This window comes from Hermetia illucens, chromosome 3 (assembly GCF_905115235.1).
Source record: "Hermetia illucens chromosome 3, iHerIll2.2.curated.20191125, whole genome shotgun sequence".
Classification (NCBI taxonomy): Eukaryota; Metazoa; Arthropoda; class Insecta; order Diptera; family Stratiomyidae; genus Hermetia; species Hermetia illucens.
The window spans coordinates 84208295-84223136 of NC_051851.1; the positions used below are offsets into that span (position 1 = coordinate 84208295).

The following is a 14842-nucleotide window of genomic DNA, read 5'->3' on the forward strand; positions in this document are numbered from 1 at the left end:
TATCCTGCTAGTAAAATGAAGTTGCTAGTCTTAATGAGCCACACGAAAAATATGTTAATCCTGAAAAGATTAACGTTCTCGTTAATCGCTTTATTTTTTGGACTTTCATTTTACCAAAGCTGTAGTTAATGCATCCATTAGTGCCATTCAATTCTTACTGCCTTGCACTCAAACAGCCATCTAAACGGGCTTATTCTATTATCCCGGAATTCTGAAACGATTCACTGGTTCAACCCCCCAAATTAACTTTGTTAAACTCAAAACGGTTGTAATTTTCACCTAACAAAGCAAAACCAAAAAGCGGATTAAGCTTGACAAAATCCTTTACTTAATCCTTCAAAAATGCTCTGCATCTGTCAATACATTCTTCGTACATTATTCACCACTATCTGCTAAATGCGTATTTCCCGAAGAACCAGAAGTGTATCCAGATTCCATCTCTTAATAAAAGGAATGAAATTGATCTGATTTCTTCCATAAACCTAGTCAAGACGGTTTAAAGTCCGTTTGAGAAAGGAACCAAACATGAGCTATTTTCTCACGGCCAAAGGCTTCTGCGTTGTTCAGGCTGTAAACGTTCGTAACTTTTTTTCAAAATCACCGTAGATTCCTAAACAAACTTAATTGTTGTTTTGAGGTAGTGTATTCACCTTTGGTTGTCACTTCATCAACATCTTTTCACCGCCTATATATATGGATTTCATTCACCCTTTAATGAGTCATAGCACATCAACCAATCCTTCAGCTTCAGCCTTTCAGCCTCCTCTAGGACTTCACGAGAGGTTTGCATTCATCCTTCAATGCTTTCCACGATGTATTCCTCGGACGACCCGCTCGCCTCTCCTTAATGTGTGACCTACCCATTCGCCCTTTTTTTGGGAGTAGGGTAGGTAAATGCGTTTACGCACAGAGTGTTGGACTCCCGCAATAGCACGCTGGCGGGGAGGGGAGGAAGGGAGTTGTTGTTAGTTCAGGAAACCCCTTACCGTCCGATCCCTCGACTGGTCGAGTTCATTCTTCTTCGTAATAAGAAGAGCCCGAACATAATGCGCAATACGCTCTTCAGCATCTTTCTGACAATGTTGTCTGGGGAGAGCTCACCTGCGTCTGCATAAAGTTGCTAGCGGAGGTCGTCACACCTCTCTCAGGAGAAAAAGGTGTGTTCAGTGTCGTCCGCTACTCCATTGCAGAACACACAATTAGGAGATCGCGCCTTCCAAATCCTGCGCAGATAAGACTGAAAACCTCTATGCCCATTTAGAAGTTGGGTAAGGAAGTAATCAATCTCACCGTACGTTCTGTTCAACCATGGGTCTAATTTGAAGCAGTCCACCCATTCCCCCCTTCGCCTTCATCTGCACGCCCACGGGTAAGTCAAGTGTGTATTCACTTTCCATACGCTACTACCATATAGCAACGCAGAAAGAATAGTCTCAACTTCGTAGATGTACAATCTGACCAACGCCTTCGCTGCTCTACCCATTAATGCAGACAGGGAGATTGCGGTGACCCATCAGACTGATAACTCTCGTTCTGTGGATGTTCATATTCAGTCCAAATCTACTTGCCTTTCCTTCGATATCCAAATCAATCACCCGACGTCATTGTCCATTGAAGCAAGATGAAGAACGTTACCGATTGATAATATTTACTAATTTCTCCAGAATGCCCTCCCTGCAGAGAATACGCTATCAAAAGCTTTCTCGAAATCGATGAAGAGTAATGTTGCAAAATGATTCGGAGGGTGCTGATGTGGTCAATGCAGGAAGACCTCGACTCGCGGGGCATTCGTGGCAAATCGACTTTCACTTCACATCACAAACTTGCCGCGCCCCAACTCTTTGTTCCGTTTTCCGCTTTAGGTGCTTGCTGATTACCTTCTTTTCTCATACTCTGGCCATAAATCGATTGCAGTACACTTAAGCCTTGCTTGGATTGCCTGTTACACTCTTAGCACAGCATATTTCGACTTTTCCTAGCGATCCTCCTGCAAAATATGAGAATAGGCTCTAAAAATTCACTTAATGTTTTCGATGGCATGATACACGTTGTGCTTATCCCCGACAACCTTCGATATGGTAATTATGTTTGTCCGAAGTTACATGAAGGGGAGTTCCTCCGCTTCAGAGCCCTGTACCCTACAAGTTTCAGCTGGATTATTCTGAACCTTTAGCGTCTATTGACCTTGTTTAAGCTTTATTTTTTGTCCTCTTTGATATTGAGAGAGTTTTTATTATTCACAAGTTTTTCCCGAATGGGTCAATTTTCAGGTTCTTGATTTCGTTCCACAGTTTTTCTTCCTGAATAAATATGATGGGTGTTGAAATCGTCTTCTGTTTCTGATGATGATAGCAATATTCTTTCATCCGATCGTTCCTCTTCCTCGGTATTTCGATCTTGGAAGAATCATGCTTCAAACTCTGAACCACTTGTAGCATTCGGTGCGGAGATGATCCAGTTATGTTCCAGTGAAATATGCGGTGTTGAGAAGTGTTATTAATAGCCGGCAGCCAGCCGCTTGTACTGGATTTTGTGTGAAACAAGACCTTATTAGAATCACGACCGGTTTACTCGCAAACAGCTAAACCAGCAGTCCGAAAGGTGAGAGACTTGTCTAGTAAAATCCATGTTAGGGTTTATTATAAGCAGCATGCCCGTAAGGTGCCATATTGACATGACAATTCGATTTTTTGTCCACATTCTCATCATACCGGATCTCTAGATGGATCCAGCGGCCTATTTTGGGATTTATCCATCCGTTGATGTCATCTTCTGCACAGTTTCCTTCTAGTATAGAAATTCGTAGTTACATAAGACGGTTCTGATTTTCCTTTCTGCGGAAGATAATACTCCTCATTCGCTACAAAGTTTATATGGTTCATTCCTACCATGGTGCACACTACTTCACGGTATGTTGCACCCAGACACCTTCACTTCGCACCGAAGGCCATTGCTCTAAGCTAGGCAGGAGTTGGCCTGGCAGAACGTATTTCATCGAGCTTGCTTTAAGCAGTCTTTGACTGTATTTTGTTCTTCGATGTTAGGCACCATATTTGCTTGAGTTTTATTATCCCTTAGTGGTTACTCTTGCCCACGCTTCTATGTTAGGCAGCACTCCTTTTGAGTATTTCAATCCCTTAAGTGTCAATGTACAAAACACGTGACCATAAACCGATGTGTTTGTCCGCAGATCCTGAAAAGCAAACAAATATCTGGATATACGTCAACCTTCAACGAAATATCTGGATATACGTCATCTTTCGACTGGATAGATTCTGAAAAAGAGAACTTTTTGGGGTAAATATTTGAGCCCTCACTGCCTCAGACGTTCATGAGGTGCGGTCTTTGGGGTGCCCACCCTGATTGGCTTCCTCAGGATATAAAAATGCGTCTTGTTACGTTCTTAATGTTTTGTGATCTGATTTAACGAATAACAGATTATTATGGCAAGGATAAAATTTGTCCGGATAGCTGAGTGGTTCGAGCATAAAGCTGTCATACGGAAGATCTCGCTGGTGGCAGAGGGATTTGTATCGTGATTTGACGTCGGATACCAGTCGACTCAGCTGTGAATGAGTACCTATCAGGGTAATAATCTCGGGTGAGCGCAATGCTGACCACATTGTCTCCTGTGTACTGTAGTGTACCGTTACGGTCTTGAATGAAGTGCTCTAACACACTTCAAGGTCCTGATCCAATATGGATTGTTGCGCCAACGATTATTATTATTATAAAATTTGTCATTACATTACACAAAATGCCGGAAGGTCACTGAAACCTTTCCTTTCTGATTAAAAAATTTTAGCAAAATATCGAAAACTCACTAGAAATCTAAGCTAACTCTTTTTAAAATGCGGTTCCATAAAATTTTGAAAACGGAGCAGTCTTGCGAAATCTCTTCGTAAAATTCAAAACACCAAACTCTCCTCAAATCCTTCCATTATTAATTAAATGAAGAGGTTGTTTTTCTGGTTGGGACAACCCTATTATTTTTATTGGCATATATCGATATTTCAGGAGCCAATTGCCCTTCTTCAGGGCTTATAATGTATCTTTCCACTATAAAAGTCACCTTATCCAGAACATGCCAAATGAGGAACATTCCCAGAATTTCCAATGACTTTGGCGATTAGAAAAAATAATATGAATGATCCTTTTTCAGATCTTCGCCTGCGTAAATTCCTCTACCAAACCTAAGACTGTTGATATTTGACGATACACAGATCTTGGCTATTGTATATTGCGGAACTAGAATGCCGGAGACCATCTTCGGGGTCAGCATAATAGAGCATATTGACACGATCGAACTGAAAATAGTAGCGGAATGCGTGCGACGTTTCGTGCAGTGCGGGGATCAGGGCCAGACACAAAAGTTCGAATTACGATTTCACTATTTTCTATTTCTCGGGTTTCTCGGGAGTCGATGTTCATTAAAAAAATTTACACCCCCCTTTTGCATGTATGGGAACCCTCTCTTAAATTCGGCTTAGACTCGTGTAACTCACACTGTATGTGTGAGCGTTCACAGTTCCCACCTTTCTTTTGATTCTTCTAACGCCGTCTCCACCTTGCTGTGAAAACTCTGTGTTGATTTTTTTGTATCCACTATCACCCAAAGTTTGTTGACTGTGAATCTGCTTTCAGTTTGCAAAGATTTCAGGAAGGATTCTCTTTTAGTGTTTTTATGACTTAGTAGCTCCTTTTTACGGTTTTGTGTATTTGGTCATTTTGTAACGAACCCATTCTCAGAAATTACCCAACTGAAAAATCTGAAAAAAGTCAGGGGGCTGCCACTATATGGTGCCTAGGCTCCGAAATACTCTCTATACCGATACTTGTTAAAATAAAGTTAATAATAGTACATTACTAGATTTTTTAGTAATTGACAGGAAAACCCCCCTTAAGTTCACTCTAGAATCACCAATGCAGCAATGTAGGCTAGAGCATAGAGCATGATCTTGCCAAATTTGTTGAAAATCACACTATTACTAACAAAGTTGTAATAGGTCAAAACTGTCGTTCTCAGCAAATTCAAGACTATGAATGTAAATATAACTTGAAAGTGGCAATTTTCACATAATATATGCATATTTTACGTGCTACATGCTAATGAGACAAATGCTCACTCAAATCTCTTTATAAAGGAAATACACAAAACCTTTCATACCTGAAGCGCTGAGCTTCCGGTTTCCCGACTTGTTATGTATTGCTCGGGCTTGCAAGTTATGGTTTTTTTCTATTTTTGTAAGTGCTGCGATGAAGTAAAGCTTCTCTTTTTGGCAGCTCGCTTGGACCTTATGAGTACACTGATACCGTCATGGAGAGTTCACTGATGCCGTACGTGGTTTTCCCGTATTTTTATTCAGCATTTACGTTTCTGAGAAGACTTCAAACTCAGGCGTTTTATTCCTCCAAGCTCTAATACAGGACAGCGAATACCTCTTATCAGAATCCATGTTCATAATGCATCCGCCGAGCATTCTCTTAACCGCACAAAACCCATGGATGGAAGATGGAATTCAAGACAAGAAATTACCTTAGTAAAATAATATTGAAACAGAATAATAAGGGTCATTTTACTGTCAATCGCCCAGGAGATGTGAATCGTTCAGATGATGTTATTATCTTAACCAATGAGGAAGTATAAAGCGAGGACGCAATTTATCGTGGGTGTGTGGATTATTTCAACTATTCAACTATTTCTCATTGCCCATTCCTAAGGACGCGCTATGGTGCTTTCTAGTCAATTAGATATGTTCAGGATATAAATGGAAAAGAGTCCAATAGGAAATTTGATAAACATATAACAAGAGTCCCGTATAAATTTTATATTTTCGTTTTTTCATCATCTTTGAATCGAAACCAAATACTGCAGGAAATATTTTGATATCAAATTCCTAGAAATTCGTTAGTATTTATATAATAGAACTCGGAAGTGAATTATCTGCGTCTGTGAGACCGAGATCTCAGGCTCCAATTCCTCTCCATTGCTTGCTTTTCTCCGTACACTGGAGTCAGGAGCTCAAATTATATTTATTTGGTTTGTATTTTGTGGCATGATTACTTGAAATAAAGGGAATCTTTACGCTCGTTTTCTATTATACATTTGCTGATTTCGATTTTTTTCAGTCGGAGAAGGATTATATTTCTACCAGATGAGTAAGCAGTACAACAGGGTATGTGCTACTGACCTTGAATTTCCGAATCATCAGGATATGTGAGGAAATCGTAATCGAAGTGGAAAATTTCACTCAGTTACTCAACTAACAAGTTTGTGAATATCATAGAATTACGCAAATGGACTTCTGGGTGGATCAGATTTGATCAATTTATTTCTTCATCCACTTGATGGTGAAATATTTATCTTATCTTACCCAAACATTTCCGCCAGTTTAAGTAAAATTTAAAATTTAACCTCAAAACCAAGGCCAGAGTGCGGTTGGTTTTCGGAAGAAATAATTATCTGAGGGCAGCAATATTTAGAAGGAGGATATCAATCAAAAAAATAAAGGTTAAAGTAACAGAGCATTTTGTGTACTTGGCTTTTGTGTATGCGCACAATGAAAGGTTTCAGCAAGCAGTGGTGATACGTAGTAGAATAGTAAGAATAGTGTGCTGAACTGAAAGGCTATAGATTAAAGCTGACCTCGCGGTATTCTCCAAATTTTAATGGGTTAAGAAATTGAAGTGATCATCATCACCATTTATTTTTCCACAAACATTGTTCCTACTAAGCAATGGACACAGAACGACAGAGCAAATTGGTTTTCATTATCGTTTCTTCTGCAAAGACCACATTGACACCTTTCACGTAATTATGGAGCAGACCACCGCTCCACCAATTTCGAGAGGGCTTTCAATAGCGTGAACAGGGAGTGTATTTGGAAGGTTCTACGCAAGGGGCGGAGGGGGGGGGGGGTTGTTCCGAAAAACTTATAACAGTTATCAGAGCGACATATGTCATGTACAAAATCACTGCACTGAGGCAAAATCTCAGAGGAGTTGTAAATCCAAAGAAGAGTTTGGCAAGGTTGCATATTGTCAATAAATAATTTTTCTTCTTGTTATCGGTCACTTTCTTCATATTGCCTTCGCTGGAGGACATAGAGAACGTGCAAGGACCCGGTCATCATTTCGCAAACACCTCGACTACGTGCATGACATGTGCCTGCTCTCTCCGAGTCACGGATCATGGACAGAAGGTTCTAGATTTGGAAAAATATGAAAGCAGAGTTCTGGCTCTCAGTCTGTCTGGTTAAATTTGGTTATTTATATTAAGGTATTAGTACCGTGAAATGTAGTGAAAAAGTAGGTGAAATTCATTTTTTTTCTCAGCTATTTGATTACATATGGTAAACTTTTGCAAAACATTATTTTAGCCTTCTACAGTACCAAAATAATTGTTTTCTTATTCTCGGTGCTGGAAGTTAAGTGCTCCAAAAGTCCTAGTCCCATTGGGGACAGTTGTTGTCCAAAATGGCACGTCTGAAATAATAAAAACAAAGAGCATGAAAAAGGAATGTTTCTTGCATGACAATTTACCACCTTTTATAAAAAACGATGAAACGTAAGAGATGGCGGATGATTAAAAAAAGTCGAGAAGATCGCCGCTTTTTAACACTTTTTTTTCTTATAAATTGCCTCGTCGGATACCCTAATGAGGAAAAACCAACAAGATTTTGTATAATCGGTCTATTGAATCCTGAGAATAATTGTCCGCGGTTCAAAAGATGTGAAACCGGAAAAAACGCGTTTAAACTTTTTTACTATATACTTATTTAGGTTCTTGTTGGGCTACTTTTTTTAAAAAACGGACTTCCTTCGACGAGAGCTATTATATAACTCTTTATCAATTACATCCACCAACCGCAGGCAAAATCACATTTTATTAGTTGCAGACAACACCACATTCATCACTTAATCATTTAATTATTTAATTAAATTCAACGAATACACCTTTAAAATCAACAATCAATTGCGACTCGTAGACAGAAGTTTAGTAATTATTCTCTTTTTTCAAAAATGACATTTGCCGTCCCCTTCATGGCACTCTGCTCTTCACTCCTGTGGCGAGGTCTAAACTGAGTGGAGAACGCCGAAATAAATTTCGAATGCCGCGAAAGCTGCCGCGCCACATCATCACTTAAATATAATATAAAACTTGTTTTTTTTTTGCAGGAAAATTTTATCAAACAGATTCGTTTTCATTTTGTGAATTGCTTGACGGGAATGAGCGGCGAGCCCTCGACGGGTGGCGAGTTAGACCGGCCCTCAACCACAAGGCCTAAGGAGTCGGCCCTGGATTCCGTAGCGAGAAGGACTTAAATCTTAAAAGAGCGAAAGTAAGGACAGCTAATTTGGAAGAAAGATCTAAACAGTCAAATATCAATAATGAAGGAGGGGCTGCCTTGCAGAAGAGCAAGTTTTAGGTGCCGAATCTGTGGAGGACATAGAAAATCATCAAGTAAATGGTACGAGCGGCCCTGAAAACAATGGCGGTACAGATGTCGCAGACGTAGGCGCTAACTTAGTTGAGGTAGTGGGGTTAGTTGCGGTAGAGACAAGTGCGGCAATGTTATCATCTGAAAAGGGAAAACTGTGAGAGTTTAATTTTTACGTATAAAAAAAAATTAAAAAAAAAAAAACAAAAAAGGTAACAAAACGAAGATTAATAACAAGAGTATTATACGTAGGACTGGGAATTTTAAAAATGGTCCGACCGGAGCCTTAAGTAGCACTTGAAATAAAGAAAAGAGGAAAGGGTGCCTCAGATTAATGTTTATGAATTAGGCGGTTGAGATTTCGCCACTTTATTTAATGGGAGCGCGGCGCTGTCGAATTGTATTTTCAGAAAGACAAAGTCTGTGAGAGTCGAAATAAAATGTATATAAATAGCGGATTACAAGAAAGCCAGGGAGGTCCTCGTCCTCGTCACTTATACCCCAAGCATATTAATTGGTCAAAAATTTTAAATTTTTGAATGTAAGGAAGTCTTTTGTATTTCGTTTTCATTGCCTAGAGGAGGCAATTTATACATTCCATCGATTTGTGCAGTGGGAGACAATCGAACCAAGTTGAAGGAGAAATCGCATTCCCTATTTACGATACTCGAACTGAAGAGGCTACATAATTATTATATTATAGACGGTGATTTAAATGCTAAGCATACTTCGTGACTAAACGCGAGAAACAATCCTAGAGGGGAATTCCTCAAATCTTGGACAGAGCAATACCTGATAGAGTATAAATGCGAATTATACCGGCCAGATAGTCCAACCTAGTCCAAGGCGAATTTCTGTCTGGATTTGTGCATTGCTGACGCGCGCCTTCAATTTTAGGAATCCTCAACGGTAACTACAGACTCTTCCTTACGATAGCGGAGGAAATACTTCAGTATCTTCTCAAGTCGTTCCCAAGATTAGACCGCGGAATTATATGGAAGGATATAAAACTGCAGTATAAAAAAGGGTCAAAAAAGTGGAAAACCTTATACTCCCTCACGACAACAAAATCTATCGGATATATGAGAACTATTATCATCCTATATTGGTTGAGTTCAAATCACTCCTCTAGATTGCGGGGAATCTTATCCGCCAATATTGTATAAATGAAGTGAACTTCCAATGCCGGGAGAATTTAAGGGGTATTTCAGCAAGCGATTCTAATACCTGTTTACAAAGGTAAACACTTTATTCTGGCAGAAGTCACGAGTAACTGGCCAAGAATCAACATCGGTAATAGCAAGATACAAGACCGCATGGACTCACGTATAGACACTAATAATATAACTGCTGATGTGCAAGGCAATTACGTCGTGATGGATGATGCTCTAAAAGTCGAGTTTATAGAAAAACATTTTGCATCGGTGCATCGGCCAAGCATGGATTTAGGACCGACGCGCCGGAAACCGTGGAACGAGATGTCCATAATTTCAAAAATAGCCTGAAGGGCACTACGGGCCTCCAGTTCAGTCCTGCGGGGCAGGCTGACCTCATACCGAATGATAATCTCCTTGATTACTTTGCCTAATGTGGAAAATTAACCTTCATAGTTAGACGGACATTGCCATTCGGAAATATTGCATCCTGTTCTATAATGTGAAAAATTCCTTCTTTCCAGGGCAATGGAAGAAAGCCCAAGGATTCCCGATCCTAAAGAGAGGGAAGGATTCATCCAGTCCTAAGAGCTACCGCCCAATCAGTTTGCTACCTAACATCAGCAAGGTGTTTGAGGTTTTGATATTGAAAGCCTTGAACGGGCATACCAGGAGGAAGGAATTATTGTCGAATAAGCAATTCGGATTTCGATTTGGATATTCGACAACACATGCAATAACGAAGATAACGCCGGATATTTGCTGGCGGATTAAAAATGGTGGCTGCCTAGGCGCTTGCCTGCTAGAGATGGAGGAGGTCTTTGAGAGCGTCTGGTTGGATGAGCTGATATTCGGGCTACTGAAGGACAAGTTTCTCAGCCAACTCGTAGCAATGATGTGTAGCAAATGCAAATGCTTCGTCATCAAAAATGGAAATCTCACAATTAATAGAGAATTTCATGTTTTCATTGGATTGCAGCAAGGAACAAAGACTGCGCCTTCATTTTTGCAATATTTGCCGGTAAATTACACAACTTGTTTAAGTTTAATAAATTTCCAGGTCGTTTACACACACTATTCACACACGGTACGTAAGATAAGTAACTGAGGTGCAACTTGAACTTCAGAAGATGTTCGATGACATTAAGTTCTTCACGAACAGCTGGCGGATGAAAATCAATAAGCAAAAATGGGAAACCATTCTGTTTCGAAAATCCATGTCGAACGCCAGTAGGAACTTGAAAAGGAATTTGAGAAGTATCCACATTGTCGGAAACGACGTTGGTTCTGAACACACACATTCTGTTTCAAAATAAACCGTATGTAACAGACGGACAGATGGATATACAGGCATTGAATTGAATTAAAAAACCTTAAAAACCCTTGGGTTACCACCCGGGCACCCGGGTACCCATCGATGTACAATTTGTTAAATTACTTTTGTTCTTGGAAAAAAAGTGTAAAAGTACACGTATAATCCACCCGGGGTACCTGTTCACCTACCTTAACGTTATGAAATTATTCTGGACAAAAAATTTAAATAGAATATTAGATACATAAATTATGATAGGTTACATTCATTTTCAATTGTTTATAAAATATATATGTACGTTGATTACAACAATAACTATATTTCATAATATCATCATTACGAAAAAATTATGGAATTTTCCATGTTAACGCCATAATAAACAATGAAGTTATTGCATTGTAGTAAGTGGATTTATATAATTTGAACTTATTGACTGCATTCCAAGCATTTAGTTATTTTGGCGGATGTTCATCACAAACGGGCTTTTTACCCTTATTACAACCTTGCCTTGTCTTTCTTCGTTTGCGAATAGGCTGCTTAATGCAAATGAGGCATGATCCCACTACAATTCTTCTGCCAGTGTTGCTTCGCAGTAAATTGGCAGCAGTAACCTCTACTATAATTGGTTTGTTCTATTAACTTTCGATCACCGACTTCGTTAGTTTACTTCGCATAATCTGTTGATTTGAAGCTTGATCTTCAATCGTCAGCATAGCTAATTCTTCTCTGAGTTGTCGTATTGAAAGTCTCCGTTGGTTGTTCTTTTTAGGAATAACTAACTATTTTATTTTATTTTCGTAATAAGTGATGTAAACAGCAACAAATGTAGGCAAAGCAAGTGGCGCTTTGGGTATAGAGGTTTCGCGTTCGTACGTATATTTTACAGATTGTATCTACTGCTCACCCTAAACAAATAAACATTGCCTACATATTACCGAATACTCTACTATATATGCATGTGGATAAATTTGATCGTACACATATTTCCGACTGACATCGTGCATAAAAGGATACATATGTATATATAAAGTACGTGTATTGAATACCGCTTGTTCAATGTACAAATATATTTATCTGAATGACTACTAAAGCTTCATTTACATATACAAATAAACACATACATATGTCTGTCTTGAGTAATTGATATATAAATGATAAAAAAACTAAAACGACATGTTTTCTTGCGACCTCCCATTCACATGAGCTCACTTTGTTGTGGTATTGATGAATATGATATGATGTGTTATGATGACGTTATAAATCTTTTAGAATGTGCGAAATTCACACAAAATGTAAAAGTTTCGCCTTCTTTAACTTTGTTAATAATATTTGGATATCCTTCCCAGAATTATGCCTTATGTTGTCCCTTATGCAAGTGTTAAATTTTGTAATTTCAGCATAAACTTAAAGGGGTTTCCGTCTGAATTTCTAAAATAAGCAGATATCAGAACGGGACATATTTTGAGGCCTAGATTTCCTTTAGATACACCACTGTGCTTTTTTCAGATTTTTGGGTTGTATAGGTTTTAAGAAGGAGACCTGTTACTATTTTTGAGGGTTATATTTTGAGCCTTCACTTCCTATGTTTCAGCTGATATCATATGTGGGGCCAGTTTCGAAAAGTACTAATTGAGCCCTTTCATTTCATACCTCACACCGCCACATTCTGTGAAAAAAAAATTGCACCCTCCTTTCGCATATATGGGGAGCCCCTCTTAAACTTAAAACAAAATGGTACTGTATATGAACGGAACAACAGACCACATGCACCAATTTATGTGATAATCGGTCCAGCCGTTTCCGAATAAATCGGGTCTGACAGACGGACAGACATCGACTCTAATAAGGTTTCTAATCTAATCCCACAAAACCGTAAAAATACGTATACGTCTTATAAAAGCTTTATTATATTAGTACATCAAATATTTTGTTTCGTATATGTTGCCTCAAAAATTCAGCTCTTGTCATCTCCTCTACTGTTTTGCATATGAAATGCGCGAAAAACCTTATTTATTTTTACGAAAGAATGTTAAATAATATTTGCAGTACATAAACATATGAAAATACCAATCAACACACGGGAATATCTACGTTGTGCTCGTAATAGCTACGCGACGCTTGTATCTTTCTTCCTTGAGTAAACGGGACGTACTAAACTAAACTGCCTCATGAATGTATAAATTTGCTCAGATAGAATACAGAGACCCGTCTTTTTACTTATTTTTCAATTCAAGTGAAAAGTAATAATATATAAACGAAAAGAAAAATTAAATTAAATTAAAGAAAAGAATATGAGATCCAATCAAAAAAATTAACACTTACACGTTGTTTCACTCCAAGCTCGGTGTGGTGTGTATTTATGGTTATGCTGATTCTGTTTGTGAATTAAAAATATTTAGACCATTAAAATACGAATTTCATATTTACATAATTTATTACTTCATTTTCTTTGAGATACCAAAACACTACCAATGAATGAACCACGCTTCTTCTACTACCAAAAATGAACCACGCTTCTTGCACTACCAAACTCTAAACCAGAATCTCTTAAATCACTCGCTGTTCAGCGGAACGGGCACAGATCAAAATCGCTTTAGCCCTCTTCTCGCTCCAGCCTTAGCCTTCACACCTTCTGTGCCAGCTTCTTGAATGCGCACTGTGATTTTCTCATGATCGGGCTGCCAAAACGAGACTTTTGGTTTGCATTGTGATATCACAGGAATAATTCTAACATCAGAATGTCCACTGATCACCGGAATTTCAACGGTAACCACATCAACTTTACATGAATCAGAAATGAATTTTCGAGCAAGGACAATATCCAAAGTTGAAATATCGAAGAGAGGACGTGGATAGTATTTTCCTATGGATTTCTGGACTTCTGCAGCAATTGGTACACACGAGTTCACAGAATTTGTAATAATCACACGCCTTTGAACAATTGTCCGTAATGCAGAAGTCAAATCGCAAACGATACCAGCATTGGTGTTGAACAAACCATCTCGAGTCCTTCTAGGTTTACATTGCCCGCCCGCTGGGATAACAACTCCATGGGCCCCTATAATACAATTAGCAACTTGCTCTGCTCCAACGTATCCCTTCAAACTTCTGGCTCGATACCCACCAGATGTTTCAGCGAAAATTCCTCGACCGTTACCTTCCGTCTTTACGGCTACCTCCGGTGACAATCCAAACCTTTTCCCTATCTCACCGACCAGTCCAGCTGTTCCTCCACGCACCGGTCCCCATGCCACTACGCTCGCCTTGAACTCTGTTGAACTCCGAGAGTTCATGTTACAGCAACATGCACGTGCGCCTACGGATGCGACAGATCAATTCGTCCGAATGCATTCAATAATGTGGAACCTGCGGCGAATATTAGGGTAATCGCACATTATAAATGCATTATTTGAGTAAATTAATTTAGAGAGAGGCGAATGAGATTCGGTTAATTCAATTTATCACAGAATCGCTCTTTTCCGGAAAATTGGTTACTGCCCAGAGCAATCCACGTACGATTGTCAACCCTATAATAAATAACTTCCAACCTGAAGAGTCAGTTGGCATAGATTTCCCTTTTCTGAGGCGTGAAAGACTCGCCCTCAAAGTATGTAATTTTAGTGATCACCACGCAGAAGCGGAGATAGGATCTGGTAGCACAGAAGTTTGTACCGGTTCAGTGGATGCATCCGAGTTATATACTCCCTCGTGAATACTATTATCTGGTTTCTGGAGTTATACAGGAAGCTTCGCAATTTGAAAAAGTAATTGCTGCAGAAATACTAACTCATTGGAATGTCCATAACTTTCTTAGCTTTAAATCAGGGAGTCTACCATTGAGCTGACTAATGCGACCAAAATAGAGTGGATCCGTTACAAAAATATAAGCGAAAAGTACAATCTTAAACAAAGGGTGATAATGTTTTGTACATCAC

At 39.1% G+C, this 14842-nt stretch overlaps 1 protein-coding gene across 1 annotated transcript; it reads right to left on the reverse strand.

Annotated features, from left to right (window-relative positions):
* Positions 1-13489: 13489 nt before the first annotated feature.
* LOC119652055 (malate dehydrogenase, mitochondrial-like) lies at positions 13490-14200 on the reverse strand. Its single transcript, XM_038055990.1, has one exon. The coding sequence runs from the start codon at positions 14198-14200 to the stop codon at positions 13490-13492; it is 711 nt and encodes a 236-aa protein (XP_037911918.1).
* Positions 14201-14842: the final 642 nt, after the last annotated feature.